Genomic DNA, 18,798 nt, shown 5'->3' on the forward strand with positions numbered 1-18,798 from the left:
GTGGGGTGAGGGTAGCAATTTTTGATGGCTATTGAGAGCAGGATGGTGGCATTAGTGGCATCAGCTCTAAACAGACTGAGATCTCCAGAGCTGACACATGTGGGTGCACATTCAGGCAGCCACCATGGGAGACCAAGTGTGCTGCTAGCATAAAGCTTTGGTGAGAATTTCTGCTTCTTCAGTCATGTGTTTTGGGGGTTTTGTTTGGTGGTGGTGATGCCTTTGTTGGTTTGTGTTTTCTTCCTATCTGCCTTCATATATCTGGGCAGACTGGTGAAATTCGTGAGAGCTAAAGTACAATATATGGGCACGAAGCCTCAGAGACATCACCTACACTTTCAGAATTTCATGCAGAATGGCTTTGCTGTTTATATTGGAAATTTGCTCACATTTTAGTAATCCCAACTTTAGCTGCCATTTCCAAACACAACTACCAGTGAAAGAGAAACTTCCAAAGACGTGTGAAAGAAATAAGCATTTCATGATGGCTAAAGGGCCTAAAAATTTACAAGAGTGTTGCGGTGTGATGTCATGGTTTGCTTCAGATACCCTGGGTTTCTCTCTGAAGATTCCTTCCCCAGGTGTGTCAATCACCTCTCCTTTCCCCACGCTGCTAAATACTGTCTATTGTTGTGGCCTTCAGGGCAGCCAGGACAAGGGTGAAGGGAAGGAGAAATCTTGACTCCATTTTTCAGAAGGCTGGTTTATTATACTATGATATATATTATATTTAAAAGACCACACTAAAACTATACTAAAAAGAACAGAGAGAAAAATGCATCAGAAGGCGAGACAGGAATAGAAAGGAATGTATAGCAAAGGCCTGTGACTCCCAAAGAGTCCGAGAGCTGCTGCCTCCTTGATTGAGCACCAAGTAGAAACATCCTACATCAACCAATCAAGGAAGCATCTGCTGCATTCCACACCAGCAGATAACAATTTCTTTACATTTGTTCCGGAGGCCCTCTCAGCTTCTCAAGAGAAGAAAATCCTAGCAAAAGGATTTTTATAAAAATGTCATGGCTACAGTCTATCAATCCTGGAATTCCAGAAGCGCTTCGAGTGATTGGGCAGATTCAAAAGATGCCCTACCCCCTGTGGGGCATTGGGACATCCAGGTGTCCTTTGTCCCTTGGAACCTCCTCTCCCATACCTGGTTAGTGGGCTTCCTTGCCCGTTCCCTCCCGCTCTCCCCCAGGTAAAAGGGCGAGCTCATCAAGTGGTTGGGAATTCTGTTAGAGCTGTTGCTAGATTCAGAGGCCTGCGAGCCACAATAAAAACTCTGGATTAAAACCCTCCATCAGAACTCCTTTCCTTCACCTCGCCTTAAAGCTTCTCCGGCAGAGGAAACCTGAAGAGCGGACCCTCTGTGAGAGGAAACTCCAGCCTCACCACCAGAGCTCCAGCATGCCTGAACTTGTTCTCACGTGCCCAACTGCAACTTCTAGCTAGCCAATAGTGTCTCTGGGGTGAAACACCACAGTTGCCGTTATTTGGTTCAGATGCAGGGGCCAGGCAAGCCAAGGCATGTCCCTTCAGCAATATTGGTAAACTCCAATACAAGAGGACTCCTGCAGGGAAAGGCACTCTCCTACCAGACACGAATATCCCAGACTGGTAGGGGGAGCAGAGAGAAAAACCTCTGACTCCCCTCAGAGAGCTTAACTTCACCATAAGCACTCTCAGAGCAGAGGAATTTTCCTCTTTAGACTTCTGAATGAAAACAAAACTCTTCAAACAACGTTCAGATTACACAAATACCAAGAGGTACTTAAATACCAGTTATCCTTAAGAAGCCATTACCAGGCCCCTCTGAGCATGCTACAACTCAGCCAGTGCAGGACAGCTTCCCTGTCTGCCTTCACATTCCCATCACCCAGCCTGGATTCCTGCATTAGCTTACCAGACACCATCTGAATGCTCTAAGAATAAATTATTCCTCTGGGAAACTATAGAGAACCCAAAAAGTCTTTCCAGTCTTTACTCATACTGATTTTTTTCTGATTTTTGTGCTACAACATGAGAGGTTAATCAGTGCCTGATCCCAGCCAGTCACAATACATAAATACAGAGAAAGGTTTAAAGTGACTTCAGTCAGAGCTTTGCTGAGAGAACAAACTGATCCCATGTCTCTCTCTCCAAAGACTTCTGTTCTGAGGGACCAGTAATGCAGATCTCAACATGAATCTGAAGAATCACAGCCACTTCCCACCAGAAAAGCAGCTGATCAACAGCAGACGGTCATCTTCCAGTGCTGCTGAGGTTCAGGAAAAGAAGGGGATTTTTATTACTCTCAGAATTCCCCAGCTCTCAGAGAGATACATCACATCAGAAACAGAAAGTGAAACTACCGCAGGAGGAAAACCTCAGCGAAGTGAGATCTCTTACAGATCATAGGCACATTAAACAGAAGAGACAGGCGTCACAGTAGCTCTTCTCTCACTTTCCAAAGGTTCATAAGTGCTAGACTCCTCTCTTCTAGTAAACAGGTCCCCTTAACAAGCAAAAAAACCCCTCCTCCTAATTCACTTCAGGCATCACTAGAGGGCCTAAAGAGCTCTACTGACATGAGCCCAGGCAAGAGGCAAACAGCTCTACAGCACCTAAAATCATGCTGCTGCTGCCCGAGGCTGAGCACCCCTGTCCTGCCAGGAACAAATGTGGTGCTGAATATTCAGCTTAGAAGCAGGACCTCTTGCCTTTTGCTGCACAAAACTGTGGCTCGTTTTTAAAGAGCTTTCAATTCTTGTCTCACCATCAATGGCAAATAATTTTGCAAAGTTGTAACACAGCAATATAAGTGCTCCTTTAAAGATCAACAGGATAAGCAACAGGTCCACCACACTCAGCCTGGTGAAATAAATACTTATTCAAAGCCACTGAGAAAAAGCTAAGCAATCAAACTTTGAGGGAAAGGAAAATCCTCTTTGCATCTGCCACAAGTATGAGCTTCAGTTGATTCAAATAAAAATACCAGATCACAGGAAAAAAAATTAGGTTAAAACGAACAGAAATCTCCCTTGCAATGCTGTGTAAGATATCCAAGCTTTAAAAGGTTGGTTTGGGTTTTTTTGGATCTCTGTTTCATTTTCAAAAACACAATTCACTTCTGGGAAAAAAAGCCCTTCCCCTCTGTAATGTTGCTGATTGCAAACATGATTCCCTGAAAATTCTCCACAAGTGCAACTAATGGGTAAATCACAGCATCATGGACTCAATCTGTGCTGCATTTCCAATAGCAATCTTTTAAAAATAGTGTTCTGCAGGCTCTTGTACAGAAGTTGCCTTTTCTTTTGTGACTTTGGACAGTGTCACTTTAATTTGCATAGAATCACAGAATCTCCTGAGCTGGAATGGACCCTCAAGGATCATCACAGTCCAGCTCCTGGCTCTGCACAGAACACCCCAAGAATCACACCATGAACCTGAGGGCATTGTCCCAACACTTCTTGAACTCTGTCAGGTGGGTGCTGTGACCACTTCCCTGGGGATCCCCTTCCAGTGCCCAACCACCCTCTGGGTGTAGCACCTTTTCCTGACCTCCAACCTAAACCTCCCCTGACAACATCAGGCCATTCCCGCAGGTCCTGTCACTGTCATCACAGAGCACAGATCAGTGCCTGCCCCTCCTCTGCCCCTCATGACAAAGTTGTAACAGCAGTGAGGTCTCCCCTCAGTCTTCTCCCGCCTGAACAGATGAAGTGACCTCAGCCACTCCTTAAAAGGCTACCCCCTGAGGCCCTTCACCATCCTCATAGTCTGATTTTATCAGCAGTTGGCTCTTTCTTGAAAGATTTCAAAAGAAATTATCAACATAAGCCAGAAGATCAGGACACATTAACTTGATAAACGCCACTGTCCATTTAGATTTTCTGTGACAGTGATTTTTTTCTGATACCTATACTTTTTTTTTTTTTTTTGAATAAACAACATAAAATAATTTACACCACGCTCCCCAGTACAACCCAGTATCCACTTGTCTTATAATTATCACCCAGGCACAAGGGATGCCCCAGCCCATCCATTTGTGCATTCTAAGACTGGTATAAGCTTCCACAAAGAAATGGATTTAAAATCCAGTGTGTTAACAATGACTTCACACAGCGCAGCCTCAAAAGAGCCATTTGTATGTATGGAACCTCCTGTAGCATTATTCCAGCACAAACTATTCAGTGACAAGTCCTATAAACAAACAGAAGTAGCCAACTGCTTCACTCTCCAATCTGCATGAAATGCAAGCTCAAGTAGGAAAAGTTAGAACTCAACAGCACAAGATTAAGGGAAAAGAAAAAAGTAAATCCAAGGGTGCTGGTTGTTATAACAACACCAAAACCATTCTGACAGCTTCAGCACAAAAGTAATTAAAACAAGCCAAATTGTGTGAATATCTGTTTTGTACGAATAGCTGTTTTTGTTCCACCCTAATGGAATGGCTTGACCTAAGAAAGGAATCACTTATTTACATTGCCAGCCCAGACTTTTTTAGCTCTTTCTAGTGGGATGCAAAAGAAAATCGACAACACGTGAATTAAAATGCTTCACAGTTGATTTTATGAAATGGCTGGTATTGGCCTGATTAAGATTTACTCTATTCAAGACACACTTAAAAAACATGAAACCAAGGCACAATTCAGAAAGAAAGAGGCCAGAACCGTCCAAGTAAGACAGAAGCATTAGGAACATCAATGTTCAATTGTTGTTGTAGAAGCATCCATTCTCCTTCAAGGAAAATAACTCAACGTATTTGAAAACTGATGGCTACACACTCTTCTTCAGTTTTAATATAGTTGCTTGTTGTATGAAGTGAGGGCTGAATGCACTTCACACTGCTGAGCAGTTCTTTTGACAGCTAAAAATCAGTTCTGTGATGGAGGGCAAGATAAACAACAGGACTGTTGCACATAATTGAAATTTTGGACAAGATTCCCATCTCTCTTCCATCATTCAGTCACTCACAGGGCATTTGGACAATGGAGTCTAAAACCCACAGTCCTTCAATGATTACAACATTTTACATACTTTGTAAACAGAGAGCAGCAAAATCTACGGAGAAAAATCCCAAGTCAGAATTCAGAGGCCAGACATGCAACATGTAGAGCAAGGAAGGAAGACCAAATATTCCAACACACAGTTAAATCCTTTCCTGAGTTATGGTCTTCGCCCATAAGACCCAGCAGTTTTGTAACACATCTTCACTTTGCACTTTCAAGGAACAGTTTAAAAGCATTTGGACTCTATATTTTGGTAGAGATATTAGGAAGCTTAGCTCAATGCTGCTCTACTTCTTAACAAGCTCCCCTGTACGATTCTGTGCAGAGAAGCTCAGCCTACTCACAAAGGGGAAACACTTGCCTGCCCATCATATTTATCTCCAACATGCTGCTTAATGTAACAATTGTGTCATAAGCAAAATAAAACCAACTTCAGTCAGCATGAAAGAACCTCTTCCACATTTCCTGTTCCCTGAGAACTGCAGAAACATTAACATTCAGGATAATATTGCTTAGATGTGGAAGCCCTAATCATAAGGATGCTTTGAGAACAAAGCAGCCAGTATTACAGGAAAGAAAATGAAGCAGATAAATAGATACCTCCTATACGAAAAAGTTATTTCTGGATTGACATACCAAGACCTGACCCAGGATCAGTTGGAAAAAAACAACATCACACAAAACCCTTCAAAGACTGACTCACATCCTCACTTTGACTCTCACCTTCGCTGGTCTGGTAGCATTACAGTGGGAGGTGATAGGTGATTAGCTACCATGAGCACAAGTTAAATATTTTCAGAAGAAAAAAATGAATGTCATGCTGCAATAAGGAAGACCACAAAGCGGTGAAATACAGTTCAAATAAGAAATGTGCAGGTAAATTATACAATGTACTACTGATAGCTTAAAATACTATTTTGTGCAAAAATTAGCAGCGCCCAAACTGCTTATTTGAAAATGAAGATGAATATATTATCTGAAACATTTGGGTTACTGTATTTTTAAATTACTCACATTACATTCCTTAATACACATCAAGTTTTCTCTGTGTGGTAACAGACACTTGGAATAAGCACCTAAACCCACCATCACTATTGAACTGCAGTGTGATTAGTCAGTATTCCTGCTGCTGTCATGTTTTTCCCATGTCATGACAAATGGCACTCAAAATACAAAGATACCACTTACTTGGTTCCAGCTTCTTCAGATCCTCAAGCTTAAACTCATCCGGCAACTGGGTGGACTACGACAGTACAAAGAAAGAGTCAGATCTTCAGATGATCCCTCCTCATCTCAGAATAAGATGCAAGGTGCTTCCTTTGTTCAAGCACACCCAAGTTACTACAAAGCTACATCCCCCCAGAAAATCTCCCCAACAAAAGGCAGGTTCACAGGTGAGATAGAAACTACGTTACTGTCATGGTTTGAGAGGAAGTGAGTTTTTGGGAGGTGGTGGTCAAACCAATAGGTGCTCAGATGTGAATATTGGCACCTGGTTTGGCCATTGAGGATATGGATATGCCTCTGAGAACACAGGGGTAAAAGCAAAGAACTCCCAGGGGAACTCTCTCTCTTGGTTCCGGTGGATGGAGAGGTCAGACCTCCCCTGCCCAGCTTCAGGCTGGGCAGGGGAGGAGAAGCCACGAGGCCGGAGTGAGGTAGGCCGGAGCCTTGGGCAGAGAAGGGGGATGAAGGCCCCTGGCCCCGGCAGGACAAGAGTGAGTTCCCCACAGATTATGGAAGGGTGGAAGAACTCTGTGAGGCATCGGGCAGCCCCCCTTTCTCAGGAGGGAGGGAGAGAGAGAGAGAGAGAGAGCGAGAGAGAGAGGTGCCAGTGACACCTTGAAATTTGATAGCACTGGCTTGGCCGAGAAGGAGAAGGGGGGGGCGGCGGCGAGAAGAGTGCCCGGCAGGGCCAGTGTGGGAGTTCTGGATGAGTAGAGACTGTGATTTTAACCCTTCTATGGGATGATGGAAACCTTGCAAATGCTGATCCTCCGGGAGTTGAAGGAGAAGAGAGACAGGGATAAAGTAGGAGGAAACGTGCAAGTATGATGCAAGTTGTGCAAGTGAAGAATGACCGAGAGAAGTTGAGAAGAATTCTAGGTGGGAGGAGATGATGGAGTGGCTTTTGGCTGGACTTTTCTTGTATGGCCATGGCCAGTACCTTTCCTGTAATACAGAGACTGCATTTTAGGGGGAGGCGATGGCTTGGTGCCGAAGGAGTGATGTGAGCGGAGACGACAGGTGAGGAGGTGATGGTGCTCTCGAGACCCCTTGGCCCCAGGGGGTGAAATTTGTGGGGGACTAGTGTCCCAAAAAGGTGAGAGACTGTCGTTTTCTCCTGGAACTGGGCAAAGCATGATTGAAAAGAGAACCCTGGAAGCAGCTCTGGTCCATGTGCAGTGGTGAGAGCACTGGACATGGAAGGAAGAAGTCACGAAGGTGGTGCCGAGTGACAGGGAAACACAACTAGACGCGGCTGTGTTTCCAGGGGAAGCCTGTGGCACAAGAGGGACTCCTCTCTCCTTGATGAAATGAGAGGTGATTGTCGGAAGGGTGAGATGGACTAAGAGTTGATTATTTGAAGGGTGATGGACTGGATAAAGATCTAAGGTTTTGTTTTATGCTGCGGAAATTGAGTGGGGGGAGGAGAAATGTTTTTGAAAGGTTTCCATTTTTGCTCTGTGTGTTCATTTTATTATAGTTGTAAGATAATAAAGTTTTTTTTCTTCTTTGTTCACAAGTGGAGGCCTGCTTTGCTCTATCTCTGATCGCATCTCACAGCAGATTCCAGGGAGAATATGTCTTCATGGGGGCACTGGCATTGCGCCAGCGCCAAACCATGACAGTTAATTCTCACTTACTAAGAACAAACTTATCCAATACTCCAAGCTCTAATGAAAGATAAATATTTTTAAATCAACTCATAAATTCTTCCTTACTGGACACAGGAACATTCACATTTCAAGGCACGTGTCCAACATTGTGACACTGGCAGAAATTACAGTACACAGCATGAGCTTGACAAAACTCAGCCAAGAACTCACTGAAAATAGAAGACGAATTCCCATCTTTCTTTTCTCCAGCTCTGATGATGGTTTTCCTCCTCTGTCTGTGAGACATACATGTACAGTTCTCAGTAAGCCTATCTGACTTACTAACTCAACAGAGAAGTTCTTAATTTTTAATTGTGAGGTAGCTTCACCAACAGTTTGGTAAGATTAGTTTATTCTGGGACAAGTGGCAGAGCTGGCATAAAAAGAAGTGGAAATAAGAGGATTGACACTGGACATTCACTTCTGAGTCGATGGTCAGGTCTTACCTATTTATGTCATTGCACCCTTGGCATCCCTTAAGATTGCCCATTGTTTTCAACATTGAAGGTCCAATGAGATTTTTTTTCTTGATTTTGTCCAAGAGTGAATAGGTACCTTCTGCAAGACTGTGTAAGGATACTAAAGCAGCTATACCCTTAGTGTTAGGAGAGTGGGAAAAGGTGAGAACACTCACTAACTGCTTTAACTTCTGCTAAGAAACCATATCGCCCCCAAAGTGAAGTGGGCAAGAAGTTCTTGTACCCTCTGAAAAGGTTTAAAAATCCTTGACTTACTGCTGGGGAATCAACAGCAAGGAAGGCTGTTCTTGCATAACATCCACCTCTCCAGCTTGGCAGGTTATGACATGGCTGCAGCTTCTGCTGCTGCTCCCAGATACGACCTGACCCACAAAGCTGTTCCACAGTGGAACATGCAGGCTCTCCTCAAAGTCACAGTGACTCCAAGCAAATGAAACATTCTTCAAACACCCCAGGTTAGATCAAAATAGAATGACAGGCAGAGGTAACAAATAATTTTTCAAATTCTACACAGCCTCAAGACTAGTCAGCACCCACCTCATGAGTCCAGCATGCTGTATCCCAGCCTTTCAGACAATTGAAGGCAGCACCTTATCCAGCAACATGAAGTACTTGGTAGTGCTGCTGGGAGTAACTTGATGCAAAATTTGCCTGTCATCACTCTTTCTTGGCAAAGAGGTAATCCACTAACCCAGCCTTTGATTTATCCCTTCCCCATCCATGGTCTTTTGGAAATTTCTCTCACTTGTTTTTTGCTTTGGGGATAAGCATGTGCTGAGAAAAAACGATATCCACTCCCATGACATCTACATTCAATAGAAAAAAAAAGCCCAAAGAGTAGTTTACAAATTATTGTCTTCCCACATTTTCCTAGAGCACTGCCAGTTTTCATGACTGCTACAAAGTAATTTTTATTCTACACACACATTCTTCTTTGTGGTCTATTATGATTTGAAGCAGCTGAATAAGTCTAAGGGTCATTCTGGTGATTTTTTTAACCTTGCACACAGGTTAGGAAGAGAAATTAAACAGTTTGGAAGGATAAGAATGAGGCAGAGATCCAAAGACACAAAATGTGGAGTTAAATTCCTGTACAAGCACCAATAGATGCTCATACAAGCACTTGCAGCTTTTCTTAAGGCAGTCACCCCAGCCATCATGACGACGGCCTGGAAATTCCAAGTGTTCAGAAGTTTGGGTATTTCTGAAGACAGTAAACAAGATTTAAAAAGCTCTACAGTTATTTGCTGCTAAAGTATGAAGTCAGATAGGAAAAAAGCTATACCTGTAAAGCTGCACTCCTCAGTTCCAAGCATGTTGCAATTTTAGCTATGGTTTTCTGAAATGGAAAAAGAATAATTTAGTACTGAAACTAGTATTTGTCCACATTAACACTTTTAAAGAATGTAAACACAAACAGTTGCTTGTTTGTTTGTTTTTTCAAAGGTTTCAGGTTTATTGTTCAGTACTAGACCATTAAGCATCAGAAGCTTTTTTCATAGACAAGCAGGATTTACTGAAAGCACAATACATGAAAGACATCTGCCACTTAACTCCCCTCCCACAGCCCAACAACACAGACGGGGGTCATTCACTCCACAGAAACTGTAATAATGCCTATCACATCATAAACTGTTTATAAACTCAACTGCTCTCAGGTGATAGGGGACTGAAAAAAAATCCAAGTCAAGCAGACTATTACCTCCTGAGGATGTGAGTGGTTTGTGCTGATTTGCCCTTTTAGGAGTCAGGCCTACAGCTCCCAACCTCAGCAGACCAAGTCCACCCACATCAGACATTACAGCAGCCCAGTATCTCAGCCCTAAAAAATCCACAGCCCACTTCTGTGGGTTTTGGTGGGAGAGGAAATCTAAAGGTGGATTATTTTTCTAACTCTCTATCTTTGTGATTTTAAGAGATTTAAGCTGTGAGTGAATCATGGAATATATACCTGAATTCAAATTTGTCAGCAATTTAAAATATCTGTGAGCAGAACTGTGAACTAATTTCTCATTTTTATTTAAAACTGCAGAAGAGAGGGAAGGGCTTCAGAATAGCCCATTGCAAGGAGTCTTGCTTTGAAGACAGCTTTAAGCTTTTATGTCTCACAAAGTAAGATGCTCCAGCAAGTCACATTTGTTTCTGTTACTACCAGCTGAAATGAGGAGTTAAGACTTCCATTAGTGATACGAAGAGGACACAAGTGTCCAGTGTATTTTTCCTGACCATCACAAGTTCATTCACTGACTAAAACCTTTTTGTGAAGAAAACCTCAGACGATATGCAGAAATAAGTGTCAGATATAAACTCAAAATACTCAGTGGAACATTTATAGGGCAAGAAAACCAGCAACAATGAAGCTGCAAAGAAGAGAGGTTTACTTTCAAATTAAATTTCTCCCCAGAAGGAAGACTAAAGTTGAAATACACACAGGTAAATCATTCTCTCCTTTTAAATCAGGCAGTAGAAAAACAACTTCTCCACAAGCTGGATGCAAGGGGAGGAGAAGATTTCCAAGAGTATAATTCTAGCATCAAAGAACTTCAAGAGTATCAGCACCTGGCAATCTATGCAGTGTCAGTCAAGTCCAAAAGGAGGTTTATATTTTTTGGACTCCAAGAGGTTGGTAACAGCAGATAAAAACTACACATGCTTTCAAAGGTGCCTCCCCCATCACCTGTTCTGGCTCTCCTGCAAAGTGGTGTCACAAATCCTTCTCAATCTGCTCCTAGGCCCCCAGTAATTTCAACAAACTAAGTGATTGCAGTTTCAGTTCACCTTAGGCCACATGGAAAGTTGAAAGAGTTCAGGAGCTGAATCATAAGTAGGTCACACATCAATACTTCAAGGGCAGAACCAACAGCTTGAGCGTGCAAAAGCCTCAGATATCTGATTTTCATCTGCCACCACAGGCTCATCTAAGTTTTTGAAGCCATTTCTCCCCAGCTGGCATCTCCCCTTTACATTGTTACAACATGGCACTAGGCCAGACTTTACATCTTCATAATTTTTTATTACTGTCCATTACATGGCAGCCTTTCCAAACTTTAGTTTTTCCGAGCACCTTCCCAAAAAGCAGCAAGTGATGCCTACTAACACAGGACACATTGTTCAGTCAACAAACTCCCTCCTCCCCAAAATAAATTCTGCTATACAACAGAGACCCATGACTGGATCTCCAGCACAGCTTGAAAAAAAACACAGGTATTTGGAAATAGAAAAGAGCACATAGAGTCCTGAGTTCACTTTGAGACTTTCAGACCCACACTGCACAGGTGTGTGTTGTGGATTCGTTTATATGTACTGCCAGGCTGGGGGCGAGGACACCAAGTAGTACTGCAGAAGCAGATTCTCAGTCCCTAGAATGAGAACACACTACAGCTATCTAATAACATGCAGTATAACAAAAGGAATTCCTTTTTCTATTTGTGAACATCTGGAAAAATATATCTGCAAAGGTAGATTCTTAAAGAGGAAGGTGTGAAATAATGGGTAAAAGAAAGGAGACCACAGGTTCCCTAGGGAAGGGAGGGGAATCTCTGAAATTTGACTACAGCTCCAGCATTTGCAAAAGTCCAGCTGTTCCAATGGTTTGAGTGTTGACTGTTGAGCAAAGAGCATGTCCATTCTGTGTGAGATCAAAACTCCTCCACTTGCACAACAGAAAGAGGGCTATGAGTTTGCAGGGTACCAGCACACAGTCTCCATGCCCCACCACAGAACCAGAACATGTAAACAGATTTTCACCTGGCTCTGCCCTTCCTGGTCTCTCATTAAGCCCACACCATAAATGAGGTCTCAGAAGCACTGCTCAGCCCCTATCTCCTATGTCAATTCACCAGTAAATTCAACAACTCCACTATTCCCTATCCTGCAGATTCATAACTGTGTGTTCTGAAAACTGCCCAAACTAGGAACCCCCTCCCAGAACAAAGAGCAATACAAAATGTGCGTCCTCTGGCTCCTGGGAGCTGAAGGGCAATAATGGCTCTAGAAATAGATTAATTTAAGAGACTTTGGGAGTCTTAAAATAGTAAAGAATAGGTTTTATATGGAACCTATTGAAATATGGCAAGCTCCCAGCAGGCATTATTCATAACTATTTATTTAAGGGACCACACCCAAGCCAAAAGTTAAAAATGCAGCTAAACACTGCTATCATTTTCAGCTGCAACTATCCCTCCTGCAAAGACTCCTTTTTGCAGCAGGGAAAACATTCTGCATCTCATTAGAAAGACTGAAGCCATAATTAACTTAGCTAGTTTAAAATAGTTTAGATTCAGTTTTACGTAAACTCGAGATTAGAATGGGGAAAAGTCAGTTGATCTCGTAGTCAAGGTTTCTTAGAGGAGTTGCATGAGTAAGGATTGTGCTAACTGTAATGCAAGCAAAGATGTTTGCACAAACATAGAGCCAAAGCAGAACTTAGCTTTAACCAGAGTTTAGGCTGTTAGAAGACCAGTAGTTTAATGAATCATGCTAAGACTGTCCAACAGTGCTTGTATTTCAGCAAGTTATCATTGCTTCAAAAGCAGGATTTTCTAACACTGACAAAAACTCAGCCTAGCACCAAAAAAGTTACACAAGAAGCAACAACTGTGGTTGGAAGAGGGCTTTAAAGGTCACATTTATTGCATAGAGAACTGGGTAAGATTAACTGTAGCTGGAGGCAAGCTGACAGACACAGCCAAACCTAACTGGAAAAATTCCTATCACAAAACACAGGAGTTGATCATGAATGAAGATGGGATTTTTAGAGAATGGAGGTAAAACAGTGAACAGCAGTATTCAAAATGTGAAGACTGAGGTAAATTCACCAGGAGCCATATCGCTTAGTATTCCATACATGCTGCCTCTCAGTGATAGAACTGTTGCACAGCCTCTTCACAGCTGCTAAAGGGAGACTAAACACAATGATTTGCTGTTTACAGGATCTGCAGAGAAATTCTTCAATAAAATTCACAATCACTGATGAAGAGTCCAGCACTGTCAATTACCCAAATCAAGACAGAGAACAAAAAATACAGAATTATGTCCAGCAATAGTTATAAGATGACAATCTATCACAATTTGAAAACACAGGAGTGAACAACAAAAATCTGTAGTCTGCTCTATCAAGGCAAGTAGCATATAGTGTTTCAAAACTGATTCTTTCGGAGCAAAAATGGAGATACGACTATTTAAAAGCCTGAATTCTTACCATAAACAATACATGCATTAAAAGATAAATGATAACTGGCTCACAGTATGACCAGGAAAGAAACTGGTGGTATTGTCAAGTGTTCTTAGATTAACAGATTGTATGATTACATTAGCAAGTAACACACCATCAATTTTTGTGTGGCCATATCTGCACTGTAACACCACCTGTGATGCATGAAATAAACCCAAATGTGGTAAAAGTTCATACGGACAGATAGGGATGAGGATGTGAACCTAGTCCTGTCCTTTCCCTGCAGCTGTAAAGAAAGGAGCTTCCCCTACATATAGAGGAATCACTGCTGAAATCCGCCTTCCCCACAGGTTAGGTCAAGTAAGAAACAACAGCCCCACAACAATTCTCAGCAGTATGTATAGTCCTTTGGAAAACAGCTGACTGAAAATCCACAAAAAAATTGCAATGAGGGTAGATCAAGCAAGTGGAAATCATAATCAGCTTCATGGCCTTTCAATCTACAAAATTCTGCACGTAGCCTTGGTCAGTGACATCAGATAAGCAAACCCTGAAGGTTACAGACTATTCCATAGTTAAAAAAAAATAAAGAAAAAAGAAAAAAAAAAGTGGCTCTTGTATAATATACAGAGCCTCAGAAAATCAAGATATTAGGGAAAGAGATTTTTGGGAACCAGGAGGAAAGAGCATGCTGGTGGGTGCACTGACAGGAGAACAGCTGAGCAAAAGTTACTGATTTGTAGCAGAATTTTAGAAGGGCAGGGGAAAATAAGATACATTTCTATTTAATCAAACTGCTTACAAACCCAGTATGCACCAAGCCCTCCAGCCACAAGCCATGTGAATGATATTAGTGATGATAGTATTTAGTCATACTGACTAGATGATATACTGGATGAGCTCCTGCAGAAATAGGGAAGACAAGCACAGCAAGGAGCTTTACATCAGAGATTTTGCTGTGCAAAGTTTTTAGTGTTTTTTTTAAGCAACAGCAAAACTATGCTCACTTTTTTTTTTGTGACTAGCATTCCTCATGGTAGAGGAGATAAAGTGTTCTTTCAACAAAATGTTGGGGAATTGGTTTGTTCACGTGGCAAATGAAACAGGCACTGCTATTTGATAAACAGACTCAAAGATACAGTGCATCAGCCATGTAATGATCGGCAAAAACCAGCAAGTGATAAAAACGCCATCCTCTTTTATAAATTATTTCAGCTTTAGAAACGGGTATCACTCTGTTAGGACGTAAAACCGCCACCCATTACTTTTTTCTTTTCAGAAGACTGTTGCCTTATGACATGACAGCACTTGTGCATGAAACATTTGAGGTCACTTATCTCCACTTCCTGAGCCCCCCAGGCCTTCCCTCATGGCTGACCTCATTCACTTCCACAATCTGGTTCAAAGTCCTTTTCATAAGACTCAGGGAACATCTGGAGGCAAAGCCCTGTGTGGTTCTGGTTCCCATACTCACCGGAGATGATGTCTCCAGAAGTGAGATTAACAGCTTGATTAACAGTTCATGAAGTAACTACATTTTCAAAACTCTCCACAGGGGGGAAACACACAGTAAAGATGACTCTAGCTGAGAATGATGGGGAAAGCTACCAGCAAGGGAGGGAGAGCAGAAGCATTCAAGGAATAAACAGCTGTCCAACATTAACAAGGCTCTCATGGCTTACAAATCAGGAAAAGTGGACCAAATTCTTCTCCAAAATTATCCATCTTTGCAGAAGGTAAGCAGAACATAGAAGACCAGGTCTTTGCTCTTCATATTGGTACACATAGAGGAAACAGCTACAAACCTCTCTCAGAGTCTATGTAAAGGTGCATTTCTTTGAGCTTTACACACATCAAGCTTGTCTCAAATTTCTGTAGCCAGCACCTGTTTTCAGGACTTACATTCCTAAACACAGCTTCCATTGCTGTTGCATCCTATTACCATTGGTGAGACTTTGAGCTAGCAAATGTCAATTTTCAGGTAATAGCATTGCTCAAACAAGTGATTTTATGACATGAAAATCTGGAAATACACATTGCTAGTTTTTTATTCCTAAGAAAAACATGCCTTTATAAAAGAGAAGGAAATTTAGTAGGGCCTCATATCTCCAAAGATTTTATTTTGCAGTAATATTTTGCTTGAATGCATGAGTCCACTAAAATCTCATCACAGAACTGCAGCAGTATGTCCCTGAGACAAGAAACAGCCTTTTCAACTGAGGGGAGAGAGGGGGGAGTAAAGTAATTTCAGTATTTTGTAAGATTATAAACAAATAACATTCAAAGAGGCTGCTAGGGAGTATTCTACCAGGACCCTTCCCTGTCAGGTGTTACAAGTTAAGCTTTCATCCCCCTCACACACCCTCAACGTCTTCAGTTCAAGACGTTTTGTATTCAGAACTCAACAACATAAATTGTGCTAATGTTGAATAACTAAGTTATCAAACATTAATCCAAAAAAGAAAAAGAATCACCTAGGTTATGAAAGACACTGGCCAACATGCCTGACATTTAATAGCACAGCAGAGCATCCCTCACACCTAATGACAGCAACCGTTCTAGCCATGCTGGGCTCTATTGCTGTTTGTGTACATTGAGGGAGGAAAAAAGATCTCATAAGGCTCTGGCCTACAAGATAAAAAAACATAGCACACATCAACATCTATGAGTCAAGCTCCTTGCCTGAGCAAACAGCAGTACTCACCTTTTGATCTTCTGTGAATTCCGAGCTGCTGTGCTGAGACTGTGCCTCTTTCTGGAGGTGCCTGGCTAATCTGGATGGGGGAAAAGAAAATTGTAAAGTGGGAACACAACACAAACACACACACCCCAGCTCCAGAAAATGTGTCAGCCAAAAGATTCAGAGACTGCTGCTCCAAAGAGGTTTGGGTTGGCTTTGCTGTTGTGTTTTGGCTTTGGTTTTGTCTTTTGAATCAAAGTTTTCTATAGCCATAGTAGTTCATACTTAAGAAAAAACCCCAGAAGGTGGACAAAGCATGCAACTACATTAGGCAGGAAAGACTAATGCATCATGAAAGGAGAACAAGTAAGAGAGTCATCATAGCCAACAGCCCCTTTTACAAGCACTGACTTTTTTCCTCTCACAATCCCCTTCTCTTATAATAACAAACCACAGCCCCTGTGAAGACCCACTGTGGTGCAATCCCACACGCATTTCCCAGGAGAGGATGAGGTAAGTGAGATGCTGGGGGGCTCAGGTGAGTGCACCTTAAGCCATGGCACACACTCTCCCAGCACTAGAAGCCAGGCATAGGGCGGCTCGGCCCAGGCTGCTGGGGTGGATCCACTCACATTTGTGACTGTCAGCATCACAGGCAGAGCACAAACCTCACCCCTTGTCATCACCAAGGCAGGAATACCAAGGGGTTTGGAAAGTAACAGTAAGCAAACAGCTCTAGAAAGCGAAAAGAAGCTGGAGGGAAGCTATGGGAAGAGTGACAGTTTCCATCCTGGGAGGAAGGAAAACATTAAACAAGCAGATCACCTCAGCTCTTGTCCGACATAAGCAACAGAGTGAGAAAGGCAACAGAAGTTGCACTTCAGTTCTCAAACTGGACTGTCTGCAAATGTTTAGTGACCTCACTTCTCAATGAAGAGAGTTCAAGAGAGCCCAAAGACTTTTCATTCCAAAGAAACATCATTATATGAAACTCACTGCTCAGACAGTTTAAAGCATTAGGATTCTACTGTGCTCCTTGTAGACATCCACATAAGGGCAGTTAGTAAAAATATATTACTTCTTGATGATTCTTTTTTTCTCCTGAGATACATATCTGAAGAGAACTTTTCATCTCTCTGCCAAGGTTTGTAGAGTAACAGCCTGCCCTGCTCTAAAGGCCATCAGCAAACTGTGTATCAGTGAACTTGCAGTGACAAGTAACACTTCATCCTTCCTGGTGAGTGAATGAAATTATGAGATTATAGCCCCTCCTGACCACCTGGTACTTGGCCAGCAGACCAGTTACTCTGAATGACAGTGTAGTTAGAACCCAACTTGACAGTCCTGAACAGTGCTAAAAGATCCCTCAGGGAGCATCCCTTCAGCTGACTTTCTCTTGGCAAACAAGTGTGAACCCTCTTGACAACTTCCAGAAAATTCACCATGAGAAGCCTGGCCTGAAATACTGCAATCACAAAGAAATAACTTTCATTGTCATGGCAAATGAAGTAGTAGGGAAGAACATCTGACTAAAGGTACCAAGTGCATTTCCAAGGAGTCCATCATCAGTGCCCTGTAGCCTATATTCCTCTGCTGCCAAAGGATTCATGGATGGTGCGGTCACACTCTGTGCCAGCCAACCTGACTGGGGCTGCCAGGTTCCCCACCCTCACACCCTGATACCATCAGGGACACAACACACCAGCATGTGATGGACCCCTTTTCATTCTGATGGGTTGTGAGGGGTTTTTTGTTAAAGGCTGTTACTTAGGCAGCCCATTTGCCAGGTCGCTCCATTGCCACACGCATGGTGCCAGGGTAACAGGGTGATGGGATGGGGGCATCCCGATCCAATGGTGCGTCGGGGGCTCCACCAACGGCAGCCCACGCTGCCCATTCCTGCAGCCCACGCTCTCAAAATCACAACCTGGTTTGGGGTGGAAGAGACATTAAAGATCACCATGTTCCACCCACTGCCATGGGCAGGGACACACTTTCTACCAAACTAGGTTGCTCCAAGCTCCACGCCGGCCGCTCCCAAGAGAGCAGGACGGCCGGCTACCGCCTCGCCCCCGGCCGGGCACTCCCCGAGGGGACTCCTCGGCCCATAGCCCCGCGCTTTAGGGAAGCGGGGCCCCAGAGGCGGGGCGGGGGGGGGGCGCGGCCCGGGCCCGGCGGGGCTCCCCTGCCCAACCCCACCCCGCCCCAGTCGGGGCCGTTCCCTCGCCCTGGACTCCGGGGCCGTGCCGGGTCCGCACTCACATCTGGTACTCGTCGATCGCCTCCACCAGCTGCCCCCAAGAGTCGAAGTCGGTACCCTTCCTGAAGCTGGCGCCCCAGCGCTGCAGGAGGCTGCGGGCCGCCTCCGACATAGCCCCAGCGCTAGGGCACCATGCTCACCCCACGCCAGGGCACCCACCGCGCCGGACAGCCGCTCCCGCCAGCCCCGCGCCGCCGGCACGGCACAGCACGGCCCCGGGACACCCGAGCGCGGCGGCGCCTCCCGCCCGCACCGCCCAGCCGGGGAGGCGGCGCCGGCCGCGCCCGCCCGCGCCATCGCTACCGAGGCCAGGGCGCCACTTCCGCCCCGGTACCT

General features: G+C 43.7%; 1 protein-coding gene across 3 annotated transcripts in view; it reads right to left on the reverse strand.

Annotated features, from left to right (window-relative positions):
- Positions 1–18,790, reverse strand: part of AIDA (axin interactor, dorsalization associated) — a 38,334-nt gene extending 19,544 nt beyond the window's left edge. For all 3 annotated transcript variants that reach the window (XM_038133501.1, XM_038133502.1, XM_038133500.1), the window contains exons 1-4: positions 18,465–18,790; positions 16,227–16,296; positions 9,635–9,688; positions 6,180–6,234 (exon numbers count right to left, since the gene is read on the reverse strand). In XM_038133501.1, the coding sequence (XP_037989429.1) occupies positions 6,180–6,234; positions 9,635–9,688; positions 16,227–16,296; positions 18,465–18,574 (289 nt within the window). In that variant the 5' untranslated portion in view covers positions 18,575–18,790. The remainder of the gene's footprint in view (positions 1–6,179; positions 6,235–9,634; positions 9,689–16,226; positions 16,297–18,464) is intronic.
- Positions 18,791–18,798: the final 8 nt, after the last annotated feature.

The sequence above is a fragment of the Motacilla alba genome, chromosome 3, assembly GCF_015832195.1.
Source record: "Motacilla alba alba isolate MOTALB_02 chromosome 3, Motacilla_alba_V1.0_pri, whole genome shotgun sequence".
Taxonomy (NCBI): Eukaryota; Metazoa; Chordata; class Aves; order Passeriformes; family Motacillidae; genus Motacilla; species Motacilla alba.